General features: G+C 42.9%; 1 protein-coding gene across 1 annotated transcript in view; it reads right to left on the bottom strand.

Moving 5' to 3' along the window:
• The window catches only part of PKHD1 (PKHD1 ciliary IPT domain containing fibrocystin/polyductin), a 1,788,124-nt gene that overhangs the window by 1,381,140 nt on the left and 390,628 nt on the right, over window positions 1–16,356 (bottom strand). The window contains exons 10-11 of the mRNA XM_085609531.1: window positions 15,606–15,676; window positions 8,085–8,186 (exon numbers count right to left, since the gene is read on the bottom strand). Coding sequence (XP_085465657.1) covers window positions 8,085–8,186; window positions 15,606–15,676 — 173 coding nt within the window. The remainder of the gene's footprint in view (window positions 1–8,084; window positions 8,187–15,605; window positions 15,677–16,356) is intronic.

Genomic DNA, 16,356 nt, shown 5'->3' with positions numbered 1-16,356 from the left:
TCTATTTGATACATACAGTGCTTTCTTGCGATTAGTGATTCACCAGATGGTGAATGAAGTAAAACAGGCTTCGAGAAAAGAAATTGCATTGTAAGTGGTTATTTGCAGGAATAGGTTAGGGCCCTTTTTAGGTCTCGCTGAGCCAAAGGCTCGAAGAGACATTTTACATGTGGGATTTTCAAAGTGCTACCCACAGTTTTGGCTGGCCTAAACCTTGAGTGCACGATCACATGCACGTGCACAGCTGCTCCCACTCCCCCCTCCCCTCTCTATAGCTTTGGCTCCTTTGTTTGTATCACACCCTCCCTTCTCTCCCCGCTCTTTTCGCACTACCCCCTCCCTTCTAATCAGTTTCCTTTCTGCTCCTCGGATTGACCTTCCCCCTCCCTTCTCTCCCCACCTCTTCGCAGAGACCCAGGAGGCAGAGCCATCCAGGCATGGTTAACATCTCCCTCTACCACTCTCTCTAACCCTCTCAATCCATGCTTAATGCTTTGGCAGGTATCAGTTTCCAAATTGATGCAAACTTCACTCAACTGCACACACACACACGCACACATTCACATAGGCACACACACGCATTCCTTTCTACTTTTATTTGTTCTGCAAAGAAACTTTAGCCATGAATAGGTAGATATCCACAGGCATACATCGGTGCCAAGGCAATCGGCCAGCTGCCCTTTGCTACTTTTCTCAGCTGCCTTCCTTCCTCCACAACCATCCACAACCATCGCCCCCACCCCCAAAACCCCATTGCTCTCTACCTCTCACTCTCTCTTATCACATCCTGCTGTACCACTCTCTCTATACCTCTCCTCTATACCTCTCTCTCTCTAACTGTATCTCTTCCTCTCAACCTATATCTACCTCTCGCAAACTCTCTCGGACTCTCTCAAATTCACACTCTTGCTCACAGTATACCTGTCTCTCTACCCATCGCTCTCTATACTCACACTCTATTCCTCTCTGTACCTCTAGCTCTAAACCTCTCTCTCCAGCTTTCTCTCTATCCCTCTCTTTAACCCTCTTTCTCTACACCTCTTAACCCTGCTAACAGCCTCTCTACACAGCTCTCTTGTTTTTTTTAACTTTAAGCGCGAGGCGTGCGTGCGGCCAATGCTTGTTTCCAAAGCCCTTACTTCCTTCCTCCGGCAGCTGTAGGGTGCAGCCAATAATGTGCAGTGGCTCCTCACAAGTTCCCACTCCTTCTAATGTATAGAAAGCAATACCTGGTCGATTATAAATAGTGCAGTGTCCAGTGGCTCTCAATATTAAAGTATTTTACTTAGCACTGACGCTAAAACGTGGTTTTAAATAAAGAAACGTTGTCCCGTGGAATGGATTACAGGTAGGACACAGAGGTGAGCGGCTTTCCTTTGCTTAAGCAATTTGTGCATGGTTTTGGTCAGATTGAGCTTTGAGAGCAAAGTGCTTCTTTATCGTAGTGCTTTTGTTTCATTGGGACTTCTGAAACCTGATGTATACTTTTGTGATTTTCGTTCATCACAGAATTGCCTATGCAATAGCCTGTAGTAGCAGGGCATTTAATTTTTCCTATTTTCTTTTTTGTTTTATATAGCGCGAACTCGATCCGAAGGAATCGGAGCGCTTTACATAGCACCAGTTGCGTTACAGATGGACACATTCATTTTGTTAGCCACGGGGAGATTTCGTGATTTGCTCAGGATCACAGGATATTGAGCGTCTCTGCCGAGATCAAACCCGGTTCCCGGCTTTGAGGTCGACCGCTCTAGCCGTTAGGCCACATTTTGTTGTCGACTTTGTGTTGAAATAGATTTTGCAATTATTTTTCCCCCCTTTAAACTACCAGACTAACTCTATGACATGTCACGAGAGCTGCGAATAACGCAACAAACCAGCACCAGAGGCAAAGAACTATCAAACTGTTTCTGCTCACATGCCACAAATGCTTACTAATCCACTGTCCTTTGTATGTTCACTACCAGGCACACTTTCAGTATGACAGGCACTGCTCAGAGGTGCTTGACACTACAGAAGTGTGTTAAGCATACGTGTTTTACCATTACCATTTAGTTACACATAGAGATATCGAGTGTTTCTAAAGGAGTACTCCTGCATATTTCTTTCTCACTCCGCTGTGACAGCATAGTGAACAGAATGTAACCTGGCTATATACAGAGATGTAAGTTCTGTCATAAAGTGCCACCTTCTTTTTAATATTTGTGTGCCATTCACCACAACCATGGCGACCGGTACCTACAAACTAGCTGAAGGAATCCCTCTCCAGCCACAACCATGCGCCAGAGTGCAGAACCCGTGAGAGCATGGCTTGTCTGATCTGGTTCTAAGAATGACAACCTTTGGCCTCCCCTTGCTCGGGCAGACGAGAGAATGGCGACCCTATTAGACTACAAGGGCGGCCGCCTTTGTCTTGAATACACCAAATTAACAAATGATTAGTGCAGGCCTCGGCGCTCCGCCACCGGTCTCCAGGGACCCACGTGGTCTGGGTCCAGTCAGAGGTGGGGGTGACTGCCTAGCGGCGCACGTCTCCAGCACAGACTACCATAATCTCACGGACCACTTCGCCTCTGACCATATCCCTTCATAAACCTCTGTTTATGTTGTAGCCAGGCCCAGGGTGACGCAGCAGTCAAGCCTGATGGATAACAGCGCCTCTAAATCCGTTTGCTCTCAAGGACTGCCTGCTTTGTACCAATTTGCATTTCGGATTATGGGTGTGAAAACACATTGACAATAGCAGTCTAATGACTTTGATCTGGATTGCCCATAAATTAAGTTGTTGCCTTCTCTGCCACTAATGGGGGCAGAACGCTGGCGCCAGCGCCCCGGGGGAGCCGGCGAGGTTTGAAAGCGGCATTACATAAAGCACACGAGGGGGCCGTGTAGCCATGAACTATGTGGCATTACGGCCACAGGTGACAGACCAGCCATTTTATACCCCAGACCGAGGGGTTGCGAGGGACATAAACAGAACACTTTATTGTAAGGTTTCTTGCACCAGTACCAACTGCTTGAAAGAAAGGTGGATTATTACCATTACGGACACCTCTGGAGTCCAATTTCTAAGGGGGTAGCAGGCACTCACAAGTTAAACAATTGGGCGCTATATAAAAATGCAAAAACCTAAAATAATATGAGTGCCAGCTGGTGTGTGTGCGCCCCAGTGGACAAGTTTCTGTTAGTGCATATGTATGTTTATTAATATATATGTGAGTGTCAGCAGATGTGTGTGTTATTTCCATTGAGTGCCAATGTACATGAATTTAAGCGTGCACACATGCAGAACTGTCATTTTATGTATATATATTAATAAATGTCTGAGAATCAGTTTGTGCAGGAAGGAGTGAGGACAATTTTTGTCCGTGTTTAATGCTGTGATGTTAGTTAGTGTAGGTGTAAAGATTTGCAGAATTAAGGGGCAGTGAGCGTTTCCACTAAATTCTGTTACCACACGACAGTTTCAGTGCAGTTGTCACTTGAGCTCTGACTTTACAAGGCAGTTTACACCAGAATACTCAGTTAACACTGGCTCTGATTTTCAAAATTTATTTTCAAAAGTATTTCTTGGTCCAAAAATCCCAGAGTAAGTGTCGTTTATCTCTGAGGCAAAAGTAAATTACTCAGAGATACAAGCATTTGCAATGCAATAGGTCTCGCATTTACAAGAATTGAGCTATTGACATTGCAAATAACAATGCCTTTTATTTTTGTTTTCGTTTTTAAAACCTAAATAAAAGGCATTGTCATTTACAATGCAATTACTTGATTAATGCCTCACAAAGGGGAAAAAAAATATAACATTTTCAATAACCAATAGCTCAAAACAATGTCATTGCGAGACCTATTGCATTGTAACTCATGTAGAATTTAAAACCGATAAGACTCATGGCATGCTCATTTAAATTGCATCTATTAAGTAGCTTAGACATTTGACCGTGAATTATCATCGAATGCCGAAATTAAGTTGGGCCTTGCCGCGTGTGTACATGCCAAATAATGTTTACTATAACCTAAGGCTTGTGTATCTCGACATAAGCCAATCTGCTAACATTTTTGACAGTGTGCCAGGTTTTTGACTTAAAACTTCAGTGGCTAAAATTGATAGCATTTCATTACTGGTGATGCATTTACAGGATAAAACCAAGCTAATCGGAACTAAAAAGTTTATTACTAAAGAGCAGAATTATAAAGTGCTGGGCACTAAAAAGTGTTAAACTAGTTTTGCAAAGTCATCCTGTGCCCTGGGCATCCCCCCTTTTTAGGTCTCACGCCTAGCGTTGCGAGACGTATTGTAAGGGGGTTCTGGAAGCTGACCACACGCTCGTGCGTGTGGTTTCACTTTTGCAAGCAGCCATTGGGGTTCCTGTTTTTTTAAAAGGCACGCAATTGGGCAAAGGCGGGCACATGTCCTGCCTTTGCTCTGCCAATTGCCATCCGTGTGTAGCATGCTCAGCAGTGCGCGTTCGCCTCGCTGCCGCTCTCCCTCGCCCCTCTGTGGTGCGTGTGCACCACTGGTTTCCTTAAACTTACGCGCCGCGCGGCCGTCTCAATTTCACGGCCGCGCGGCCATTGCTTGTTTCACATGGCTATCACTCGAGCACTGCGCCCCCTTTTGCACACTACTGTAACAGCCTTCTTCATTTACAAGCTATTAAGTATGACCTATAATCTGAATAACATGCGGGTCAACTATGGTTAGTGTTTGTGTGATAAATGTTTTGAATTATTAATACCACTGGGTTACAATTGATCTGTTCTCAAATGAGAAATATGCTGCAGAAATTCCCCCGGAAGAAACACTGTTGTTTGTTGTGTTTTGATTGCTTCCAGGTTGCTATAGATACTGAGGTGCCCCTGTTTACTCTCTGCTTGTAGGTCCGGTAGTAGCCAGGCAGAGATGGAACGGGGTTATCTGTTGCCCCGTACCGCTGGGTGCCACACATTGACTGACCGTCACCTATCGGAAACATTAAACATCAGCTGGGGTCACGTGGTGTCTGAACAGTCAAAGGTCCTTCTAGCTCAGAAAAAAATAGAAATAAACAAGATGCACAAATGCCCGTCATCTAGTGGTAAAACTATGCACCCATAGACACCTTGAGATATATGTATAAAGATAGAATGAAGGGGGTGGTTCACACGAGGCACTGTGCTCCTCAGTGACATGTAACAGGCCAACTTGTGTTTCACACTTGCTACTCCCCAAATCAGCACAATAAACGGTTGGTAGATTTTTGTTTGTATGGTATGATTCTGCTCTTATAGGAGGAGGCAGCGAGGGGTGCAGAACCAGGGGGCATTGGTGCTTCTGCATGTGGATCTGGAGGGTCTCAATGTTGGCAGAGGTCCTGCAGGTGGCGCTTTCGTTGGAGTCATGGCGCTGTGACAAACCACTCTGTTTTCCATTTGTAATACCAAGATGCCTCTAAGCATGGCAAGATGGCTTCTGGCAGGGCTTTCAGTGGGGAAAAAAACTGGGGGTGCTCTAAAAGGGGCGGAGCAAACATCAAAGGTGTGTGGCCTATCTAAGTAGGGGCGTGGTCTAAATAAAGAGAACTAGTGTTGCAGTACCCCCTGCTCTGACAAGCTGTCAGCTCCAGGATTCCTCAGAACCCCCCCCTCCCTCTCCGTCATGTGTGTCAGCCCGGCTGAGACACCTTCCCGGGCACACACATAGCCGCACCCAAGTACTTCACAGGTCTTTAAAAGACCATTTGCATGTTAATGATTCTTTGCCGTTTTTTCACCCCTTCTTAGAGCAATTGCACAGCTCAGCACCAGGATCTGCATTTAGAGGTCGGAAGGGGCAAAGACTTCTAATGGAAACCAGCATTTGCAATGCAAAAGGTCTCGCTTAGTAAAAGTTTGAGCTATTGGTGTTGCATTATTTGGCAATGCCAATAGCTCAAACTTTAATAATGCGAGACCTATTGCATTGCAAATGGTTGTTTTAATCAAGTTTTTAGAAATGGGATTCCTGGTTGGCTGAGGTATGCACCCAGGCCAGGCAGGAACCACCACTCTAGTCAGGGTAAGCTAGATACACTATATGATAATCTGTGTGCACCCTCTGGTAGCTTGGCATAGAGCAATCAGGCTTATCTACAGAGGCAATGTGTAAAGTATTTGTGCAACACACACACAGTAACACAATGAATACACCACAAAAACTCCACACAGGTTTAAACAAATAGAGAATATTTTTCTGAGTAAAGCAAGACCAAAACAACAAATATCGCAATATGAATTTTTGAAGATTACATCAAAAATAGTGCTTGGAGGTCACTAGCAGTCACAAGGTTACTTGAGGTCGCAAGGACAGGAGCAAATCCAAAGTTCAGGACGAGCACGATGGAGGGCAGGCCGACTACAGGACCCATGCAGGGCCCGCTGAGAAAGAACGCTGGATGGAGCAAAGCGTCGAAGCTGAGGGCTCGATGTGTCAATATTTTCCACTCAGTCGGGGTGCTTTGTCATAGTTAAGCTTTGCGGAAGTGAAGGCAATGCATCGTTGTCGAGCCATGCAAGCTGTGGATTTGCTGTCGTCAGGCAGCCTTTTCATCGGCGTTGAGGGGCGATGCAGCAGAATTTCTCAATCAGTCGATGCAATGCATCCGTTTTTTATGAAAACAGCTGCAGAACCCACTTCCCATGCCCAGAACCTGGAGGGGGCACCTCAAGCAAGTGCAGGACTTACAGAATGCATGGTTCATCAGCACCAGAAGATTTGTGGGAAGTATTTTGTGTCCCTGAGACTTCAGAAGAACAGGAGGCAAGCCAGCAAGCCCGTGGAGATCACTTGGAGGGAAGGCAGAGCCCTTCCAGCAGTCAGGGAGCAGCAGGAAGAAGGGCAACAAACAGAAAAGCAGTACTTCCAAAAAGCAGTCCAGTTGTGTACTTTAGGCAGCACAGCAGTCGTTCTACAGAGGTTCATTTCAAGATCCAGAAGTGTTTGGTTTGGTAGGGCCAGAGCCCCAGTACATATACCCAAAAGTGTCTTTGATGTAGGGGGGGGCTGCCAGGCTAACCCTCACCCCCTTATTGCCCAGGAAGGCTATCAAAATGCAGCTGAATTCAGATGAATCCTCTTTCACACCCAGTCCATCCTGTTTTTGTGGCTGTCTAGAGGGAATTCACAAAGTGCAGCTGTCACCCAGCCCAGGTGTGTATTGAAGACAGGCCGTCGGCACAAAGCACAGTAAGTACAGGGAAATGTCAATTTTCTAAAAGTGGAATTTCTAAAATAGTGATGTTAAATCCAACTTCACCAGTAAGGAGGATTTATCATTACCATTCCAAACATATCAAATATGATAAAGCTACTCCTCTCTGATTGGGAATTACAACTTAAAAGTATATTAAGGAATTCCCAATTCTGGCCTATGAGAAGGTTAGGCCTCACATTAGTGATAAATGAAATAGGCTGTTTGTCACGACCAGGACATGCATAACATAAAGGTACATGTCCTACCTTTCACTTTCATAGCACCCTGCCATTAGGTTTACTTAGGACCTACATTAGGGGTGACATATAGGTAATAAAGGAGAGTTTAAAGCTTGGCAAGTAGTTTTAAATGTGAAGTCGAAGTAGCAGTAAACTGCACACACAGGCACTGCTGTGACAGGCCTGAGACGGGTTTGAAAGGCTACTTATGTGGGTGACACAATCAGTGCTGCAGCTCACCAGTAACATTTGAAGTAAGGGCCCTCAGTATATGGTATACCACTTTACACCAGACTTACCAGAACAACACAAATATGCCAATCAGGTACACACCAAAGTCATCATGTTTAGAGGAGAAGCACATGCACATTAACACTGGATAGCAATGGTAAAGTGCTCAGAGTACTGAGGCTAACAGAAATATCTGCAAAAATGGGAGATACAAGGCAAAATGTTGAGAGGAGGACCACCCTCAGGATGACAGAAGTAAAAGTATTTTCCCATAGTGTACAGAGCTAGTTCAGTGCTCTGTTGCTTTCTACCAAAGGGCACGCTCTAGAAATACCTTTAAATACATACAGTAAAATGTTTGATGGGAGATACTAAAGAGAGTAAATGTGCTTTAAAGTACTACCTGCAATAGTTACATTTGATGGATGATGGAAGAAATCTCCAGTGATTGTAATATTAGTTCCTCCTCCAAGACTGCCATTAACTGGAACTACAGACAGGATATCTAGAAGAAAGGAGACATGTTCATGAAATGCATCACAGGCACTAGTTTCATTCAATGACGATTTAACAATTTTATCTGTGGCAATGAAATTGACAGCAAGGGTGAGGGCACATGAATGAATGCCCCTAAGGATAAATGAATGACTCATCTACTCCACAAGTAAAAAAAGGCCAGTGAGGTCCTTGGAAAAGGATCATACACAGCACATGACCAATCCCTCAGTGAATATTGTGGGGTGCAAGAATGTATTAAGAAAAAAAAATAGAAAAAGAGTATACTTTGGAGGTTCGGAGGTACACACAATTTCATTTCAGAAATAAACTATAGATCTATAAGAAAAGATAGAACTGGATGCTACAGGAATGTTCAGTTTTGATGGAAACAGACTAAAAAGCAAAGTGCAAAGAAATGTTTTAAAAAAAATAGCATTATCAAGCACCTGCCCCCAAATTTGCACGGACTGGAACTAACATTGCACAACAAATTGTAGGAAGTTAGTTCAATAGGATTTAGACATTTCAAATAGTTGAAAATATTGCTTGGTAAATACTTTAGGAAAGGTTGAGATTTTAGGAGTTTTGTTTTCATTTAGGTGGTTTTCAGGCTATGTTGTCTGACATTATTACCCATGCACAGTTATCACACGGATCAAAGTCAACTAAATACTTTAGGGAAGATTTACAAACATTTTGCACTGGTTTAGCGTCACAAAAGTGACGCTAATCAGCACAAAATATTTTTTCCTAAATTACTTTCCAGCACAAAACTTGTTCTGTGCTTGAAAGTGCCCTAAAAGTGAGGCAGCGCAAAGCACTGCTTTGTGTTTCTTTGCACCATGGGGGCATTACATGGGTGGTAGATAGGTATTCCGATGCATTCACTTATGCCCTTTGATGCGTAACCGTATCTAGAAACAATTGTAGACAGGGTTTAGCACCAAAAGTTAACACCACTTCAAAGGAGGCATTAAGAGAGAACTGTTTTTATTTCTCCTTTCTTTTCTGACTTTGCTTGCATGCTGCACTGTGCTGCGTGCATACAACATGGGAAAAGTGTTTAAACCTGTCTAGCATAGTACTTGTTACAGGAAGGATAGCCTTCCTGTACAAAACCTAGACTCAGGCACACACTATAGTGCTATGACACTAAGGCACACGCCTGGCACATGCAAGCTGAAATCAGCGCCAGCGCAAGGGAATGGGGAGGAGAGTACCATATCTCTGTAGATATGGCGCTCTCCTGCTCCCTCCCTGTCACGCAACGCAGCGCAGTCTCTCTGAGTGCTAGGCTACATGACTTTTTTGAAAATCTGGCCCTTTGTTGAGAAAGGACAGAAGAAATGGGGAGTTGTATATTTGAAGGATGGACAAAAGAAGATAAAAGGTATTTAGGGGCTCTCAGTGTTACTTTAGAGATTGGGTCTAATCATTTGTGAGAAATTGTACTCAAAGGCTCTGCATTAGAGAGATCTAAATTGAGCTGATATCGCTTTTACCATCTCGGGGCACAAGAGAACACCTAAATACAACATGCTTCAGACAGCTAGAAAGAGTCCACCTAGGAGCATATGACAGGTCCCTCCAGTAGAGTATCTAGAAAAAGCAGGCAAAATTTAGCAAAATGGTATAGTTGAGAAATAAACAAGGTAGAAATTCACAATACTTAAAGGATGTGGCACAGTGCAAATACTGGTTGGTGCTAATGACACACACGACGTTTCAGAAAGAAGATTGAAGATTGAGTTTGCAAATGTAAATGAATGCAGGGAAGGTACCTGGTAGAACAAAGGCTCCAAAAGAAATAGATCTTGTTAAAGAAAAAACACAGAATTAGAAAATTAGGGATAGGAGAAAGGCCAAGGATGGAATTGTAAGTGAGAATAGGGAAAGAGTATGGATAGTTAACAAAAAGGAAACTAAGCAAATATTTTTGCAATAGAAACAACAATGTATGGCTAGGCATGATTGACATGTACTAAAAGACTGTGGACCTGATTCACGAAGGTACACTTGCACTTTTGTGTAAGTTTACTACTTTTCGGTATTCACAAAAGGCATTTACAAGTAGTATATTTACATCCGCACAAAAGATATTTAGAAATAGTATCTTTACGTCTACACTTGCGGCGGAATCTCCGCATTCGGAGAGGAATCTCCACCCGAGGACAGAGATTTCACTCTGGGTGTGGAGAGTACACTCCTCACCCAGATTGTATTATCCGCACCAGAAGTAGAATCTCTGCACTCGGTATGTAAAGATACCACTTGTAAATGCCTTTTGTGAATATCCAAGGTCGTAAACTTAAACTTTTGGTCTAAGTTTACCTTTGACAATGCCTAACAGTAGCAAACTTACACAAAAGTGTAAGTTTACCTTTGTAAATCGGCCCTATGTAGAGACATTTTATTCTAGAATTTGGCTTTTTATAACAAGTATTGCAGATTATAACAACTATTGCAGAATATTCATAAAGTAATAGAAACATAAGTTTCTCATTCGGAAAGTACATAGATAATTTTGCATCCTATACACCTTTGTGTAGAATCTTCAACCACTCACTGCAGATATGGGTGGGTCATGAGGAGTGGAGAACAATAAAGCTTGTACCGCAGGACGGAATCTGAGCTTCACGAGTAGTAGGTCAAGCCATGCCAGATTTAAGTATGTTACACAACGGCCCCCACAACGCTAAGGATGCCTGGCCTCCACCTTGGGGGTGCCCAGGAGTGGACACCTCACAGGGAAAGCCAGGATGGGTTCCACAGCGGTATTCGTACAAGCGCCTTGAGACCCTTGCGGGTGAGTAGTGCGCTATACAAGTATCAATTTACATTTACATTTTTACCTTGGATCTTGGGAAAGACCAATAGAGCTGGCATATTTGAATTTCATCTAGGTCAATGAGACTTTCTCAGAGATGGTATTGAGGACACCTGTATTTATTTTGGAAGGCTACAGAGACTGTAAAATTGCCTCACCTCTGGATAACCGACCATTTATGTTACTAGTGCCCAACTGGGAAACAGTGAAGTAATCTGTAATTTTTATATAGAGAGCTGTATCAAGCCCACATTTTTCATAACGTGTCAGAAACACTGTTTAACTACTGTAAGATAATGCATTCCTGTTTTCTGACAGCACAGAGATCTGCAATAAAGTTACTGCTAAAAGAGAAAAGGGCAATGACAAAGTTTTTAATACTACTCAGTGAGCAGTCCGAGATGACCTTGGAAAAAACACAAGGCAGCAAAGGGGGAAGTAATTCATGTAAGGAAGTGTTGCGTCGACTGGCGTTCGTGGGGGTATCGAGCATTGGTGCAGGACCCAGGCAAAGTTTTGAACACCACGAGAGGGTGTGGAGCTGACTGAGGGAGCATACAGAAGAACTCGGCACGTTTTCATTCTAGGAGGGACTTGTCAGGCGAGGAAGGCAGATCCCCCATTCATTGGGACTTCGGGGATTTGGCTGTCCTTGTTAACAGGCGCCCGGAGGACCACTGCCCTGACTGTGTGTACAGTCATGATTTTTACCCAGTCCTGAGGAGGCCAAGAATAGGCAAGGCCGAAACGCGATTGCGTAGACTTTTTCTGAAGGAGGAGTCACAGAACTTAAGCAATGTCTGGAGATGCTTTGTCAGTACGCTGAGAATGGTCGACACTAATTGATAGAGTTGCAGCGTATATTTTGGACTATCACCCAGTGGTCTGTCCAGAACTACTTGGAGGACACTAATAGGAAATATTTTTGTTTTTCTTGGGGTTAGTTTGTATGTATAATTTTGTCTGCTTTTTCATGTTAGGTTTGTGCGTATGTACAATTTATGTGTATATGTGTATTGGGGTTGTTGTTTCCTTCCTGATTACAAGTCATCCCTTATGTAGAAATGTAAAAAATGTTTTGATTTAATCTTTCTAGATTAATAAACTAGAGATAGAGTAACTAATTGTGCTCTATCTAAAAGCAATTTGCATATTTATTCCTGTATACCTTTTTCTGTTTATATAGGAAGTGTGCCACCAGCACTGCAAACTAGCGTATACATTAACATATTGAATGATATGCATTCTTTTTTAACATAGTCAGGACGTTTAAAAGGTATATTCATTTTTAAATGATTTTTTATTATGATTTTTAACGGCGGTGTAAAAGATTAAAGTAAAATATCGACTTAACAAAACAAAGCTGCAACGTTTGCATGGAACAACGAAGATCCAGGTCTACGCATTTTCAACACTGAATTTACTTCATGAATAGTATTAATTTCATAATGCTTCAAAAAAAAAAAATTAAACGTTCACTACAAAATGAAAGAGTGTGTCCGGCAGCCAATTAGGCCCTTAAGATGTTACCAATTACTACGGGGCTGATTACGAGTCTGGCGGTCCATGGACTGGCAGTTTGGCGGTGGCGTGGTTCGACCGCGGGACTTTGGCTTTTTGCATTGTTCTGGCTGTGGACTGCTGGCTGTGCTAGGGAACTGCTGTTCCCTGGCGGTGGCGCGGCAGAGGGGTAATGCAATATGCTGAGCGGGACTGGTGCAGTCCAGCCGAGCATATTTTGAATGCCTACACTGCCAGCCTTTTCATGGCGGTGATCCCGACATGAAAAGGCTGCTGATGGGGAAAGAAAGAAGGACCTACAGGGTGCCTATTCCCCCCCTCCCCCACCATGGATATGCATTCAGGAGGGCACAACATGTGTCCCCCTGTTTTCTTGCACCCCCAGTTCCAGCACGGCATGGACTTCAGAGTCCATGTCAGCTGGAACATTTTTACTGTTCCCATTGCGATGCCCTTCTTCAGGGAACTGCTGTGGGAACGGCAAACGGACGTCCAGCTGCATGAGTTCAACTTGTAATCAGGCAAGCGGTCTTAGCACAGCTTCAGCTGTGCTGTGCTGGCGCAAAGCCGGCGCTGCACTGCCAAAGTCATAATAAGGCCCTGATTTCTAATAAGTTCCCCTGCCCACTTCATGAAACCCTATCCATGTTTAAAACAAAGCCTGCAGTTCATGGGGGGATGGAAAAACTTGCATACAAATACAAAAATACGTCAAAAGCTACAGAATTATGGGCCCAAGCCACAAACAGCTTTTTGTAGTGTGTATAGTAGTACTGTAGTCAGTGCTTAATTTGTAAAGAAATAAGTGCTAGGGCCCAAGGTACTGATCAGGAGGACACTGCAGATTGCACTACCGACTGGAAGTTCCATCACTGTCACATGCCAGCAAAAATGTTCCCTACTAAACATCACAGTCCCATAAAGGTGTCAGTTTGGACTATTTCAGCCCCCAAAGCAATACCAATGGCTAGGACACTCTAGAAATACCTTTAATTGTTAAACTACTGTGCTCTATAGTATATAATCTATACAGAAGTAAACAGACAGTGCCACCATGTGGTGGAGTGTCATAAGTAAGCACTATTCTTAACAATTAAGTGCCAGTGACAAGCACTGGAAAACACAGGACAAATCAAGCTCTGACTACAGTAGTAATAATCATGTACTATAAAAAATGCTTTTCTCTAATCTACGTGCAGAAGCCTCCGCCATCCCTCTCCTATCTTTTCACTGTGGAGGTCCCCACCACATATGTGGAGATCCCCACCACATATGTGGAGATCTCCACACACGTAGGTATGCATTTTAGTAGTAAATATGGGACAAGAGTAGTGACTGGAAAATAAGGAATACTTACTTCAAAATGGGTGGGGTATAGGGAAGGGAGGAAGGGATAATGAAGGTTTATGGAGGGATAGTTTAATACAAACACCCACCCACAGGTCAGTACGCCCATTGCTATTGTCAACTACTCTTCTGAAGTTACTAGTAATAATTTAATGACATTTATTTTAATTAGTTATTATGCTGCCACATTCTATTTTATTAGGTCTTGGTTTATAATAAATTGCCGAAATAGGTTCTTTCTTTTCAAGCCTTATCACAGGGCCACCACTTTAAATGCCATGGCCAGCCTTTGTGTAATTATTTTTCTGGTTTCTCGTTCCCTCACTCACTTATATTATTGGTAAGCACAATAATAATGCTTATACAAATGTGCTATTTTGAAACTCATGTGCTCTCTCATCTTGTAGGTAAAACCCACCCATGCCAAAGATTAATGAGCCAGGTTATTCTATTTTGGGTGAGATGTCAGTGTCATATTCATTTGGGTATCAACACTGCACACAGCACTTTACGAGTAGAGAGTAATTCACAAATTAAATCTAGGAACTCATGCCCATCCTCCTCTTTTAAAATGACGAAAAAAACTAAAAGAAATGGATTTTCCTTCAGTAGATGGGCCATATTTTAGGATATGGACTCGTTGTTGGAGAAGGCCAAGAACATGTTTGTGAGGTTATATATGAAATCAATAAATACATATTTAATAATAACAAATTGCTGAAAAAATAACATGAAAAAATGATCATTTTTGTTTTTAATAAATTGCTCAATGTATTTTATGTTTTGTTTTGTATAGTGCAACATGTAGCGGCATATATTCAGAACATAAAAAGGTGAGGCAAAGTCAAAAGTCCAGCCAGCTGATATCTCTATGTCTAGAACATCCAAGTGTTAAGAAGGCCATGGTAAGGTTTCAAAAATTAAAAATGGACAAGTTTCGAATACTCTGCAAATGTGAAAGAAGTTGAAATTTGGATGCTAGAAGTTAAGTTGGCATCAGATTCCTTACCTTGATTTGTGGGAGCAGCACAATTACAGCAAACAGAATCTGGTATAGACAATTGGCAGCACAAACTGATGCATGTTTGCTTTGCTGTATGCTTGTTTCTGTATCTTCTGTAGCATCCTCCCCAGCCTGGGTACCCGCAAAGGAGTGCATCACACACAGAGCTTAGTATTGCACATTTTATTCGTCTGGGTTCAACTGCGAACTCAACATTCTAAATCAGCCTTCAGTGCATTCCGCTCTAACATTTACGTCACAGTTCTACAGAGTCCATCGGCAGCCAAAAGGGTGCCATCATTTTTAATTTGCAAGACACTACATTTTCGTGCACTTAGGCTTGGGTCCCTGGCCTTCAGCAGTGTTTCGGATGTGAGTCGCAGATCAAAAGGTTAACAACCACTGGGTTAGACATTAAGCCAGATAAAAACAGTTAAAATAGAACATCCAGTTAGCAATCCATTAGTTGTAATATTATCCTCTAGTTACCCATAGCTAGTGTCTGGATATGAGAGAGTTAGTCTGTCGAACTATCCCAACTGGAAGTGGCGCTTGAAGAGTCGGACTTTGAGTTCATTCTTGAGGGTAACGTTGGTTCCCTTATTTAAAGAGCTCAGAACATAAGAAATGACAAAACTAAGTTATGAACCCAGAGACCGCATCAAGTTTCATATTCTTTAAAATTCAGATACATACTAATGACAATAGCTGGTGCAAATGTACAGTACCTGGGTGGGTTTGATACAGGAACAATTCCTGTTTTGCACTGATCAACCAGGCGTCCTTTGTCACTGCAGCTCTGCAACAAAAGAGGTTGGAAGAGTTACTGACATTTCCCTTTGTGATACTTATTCCTTGCATGATGGATGCAGTCAACACATGAGGAAAAGGGGAAGTTGATGACTCATGAGGTAGCTACAAGAATTGGAACAGCATTGTACATTTATACATCTTGCTTTCATTAGACATTTCTGAGCCTGGAGAGATGTAGTACATGATGGGTGCTCTGGAGATGTAGGACAGGCTCCAATGTTCCCTGTTATGATCTTGGGGGGCCAAGCGACCCACAATGGATATTCTCTAGTATAAGCATTGTACAGCAGCTGCTGTTTAGGTACAGCCTGCTGTTTGGCATGAGCAAACACAGTGACATTCCCCCAGTGGCAATAACAAACAAAGATGCACACTGTAATGTTCATTGTTGCTGGTGTAGAGAGGGCAGGCAAAAAGTCACCTCAGAGTCTCTCTGTGAAAGTGAGCTTGAGAGTGGAAAGATGTAACCGGGAGAGGAGGGTGAAATGGCAGTGGAAAAGAAAAAGTCACTACAGAAAAACAGGAAAAAGAAAGAGGAGGGCAGGTAATGAAGAGTCCAGTGATAAAGAAACATTCATATGCACGCATGTATTGGTACCAGTGAACAAGAGAGCAATCCAGAGAATTCGGGAAAAATAAGAGAATCTGCGCTCCCTAATGCACTGC

This window comes from Triturus cristatus, chromosome 6, assembly GCF_964204655.1.
Source record: "Triturus cristatus chromosome 6, aTriCri1.1, whole genome shotgun sequence".
In the NCBI taxonomy this organism is placed as follows: domain Eukaryota; kingdom Metazoa; phylum Chordata; class Amphibia; order Caudata; family Salamandridae; genus Triturus; species Triturus cristatus.
Note: the sequence above shows the minus strand (reverse complement) of the source record. Positions and strands in the feature narration are given on the sequence as shown.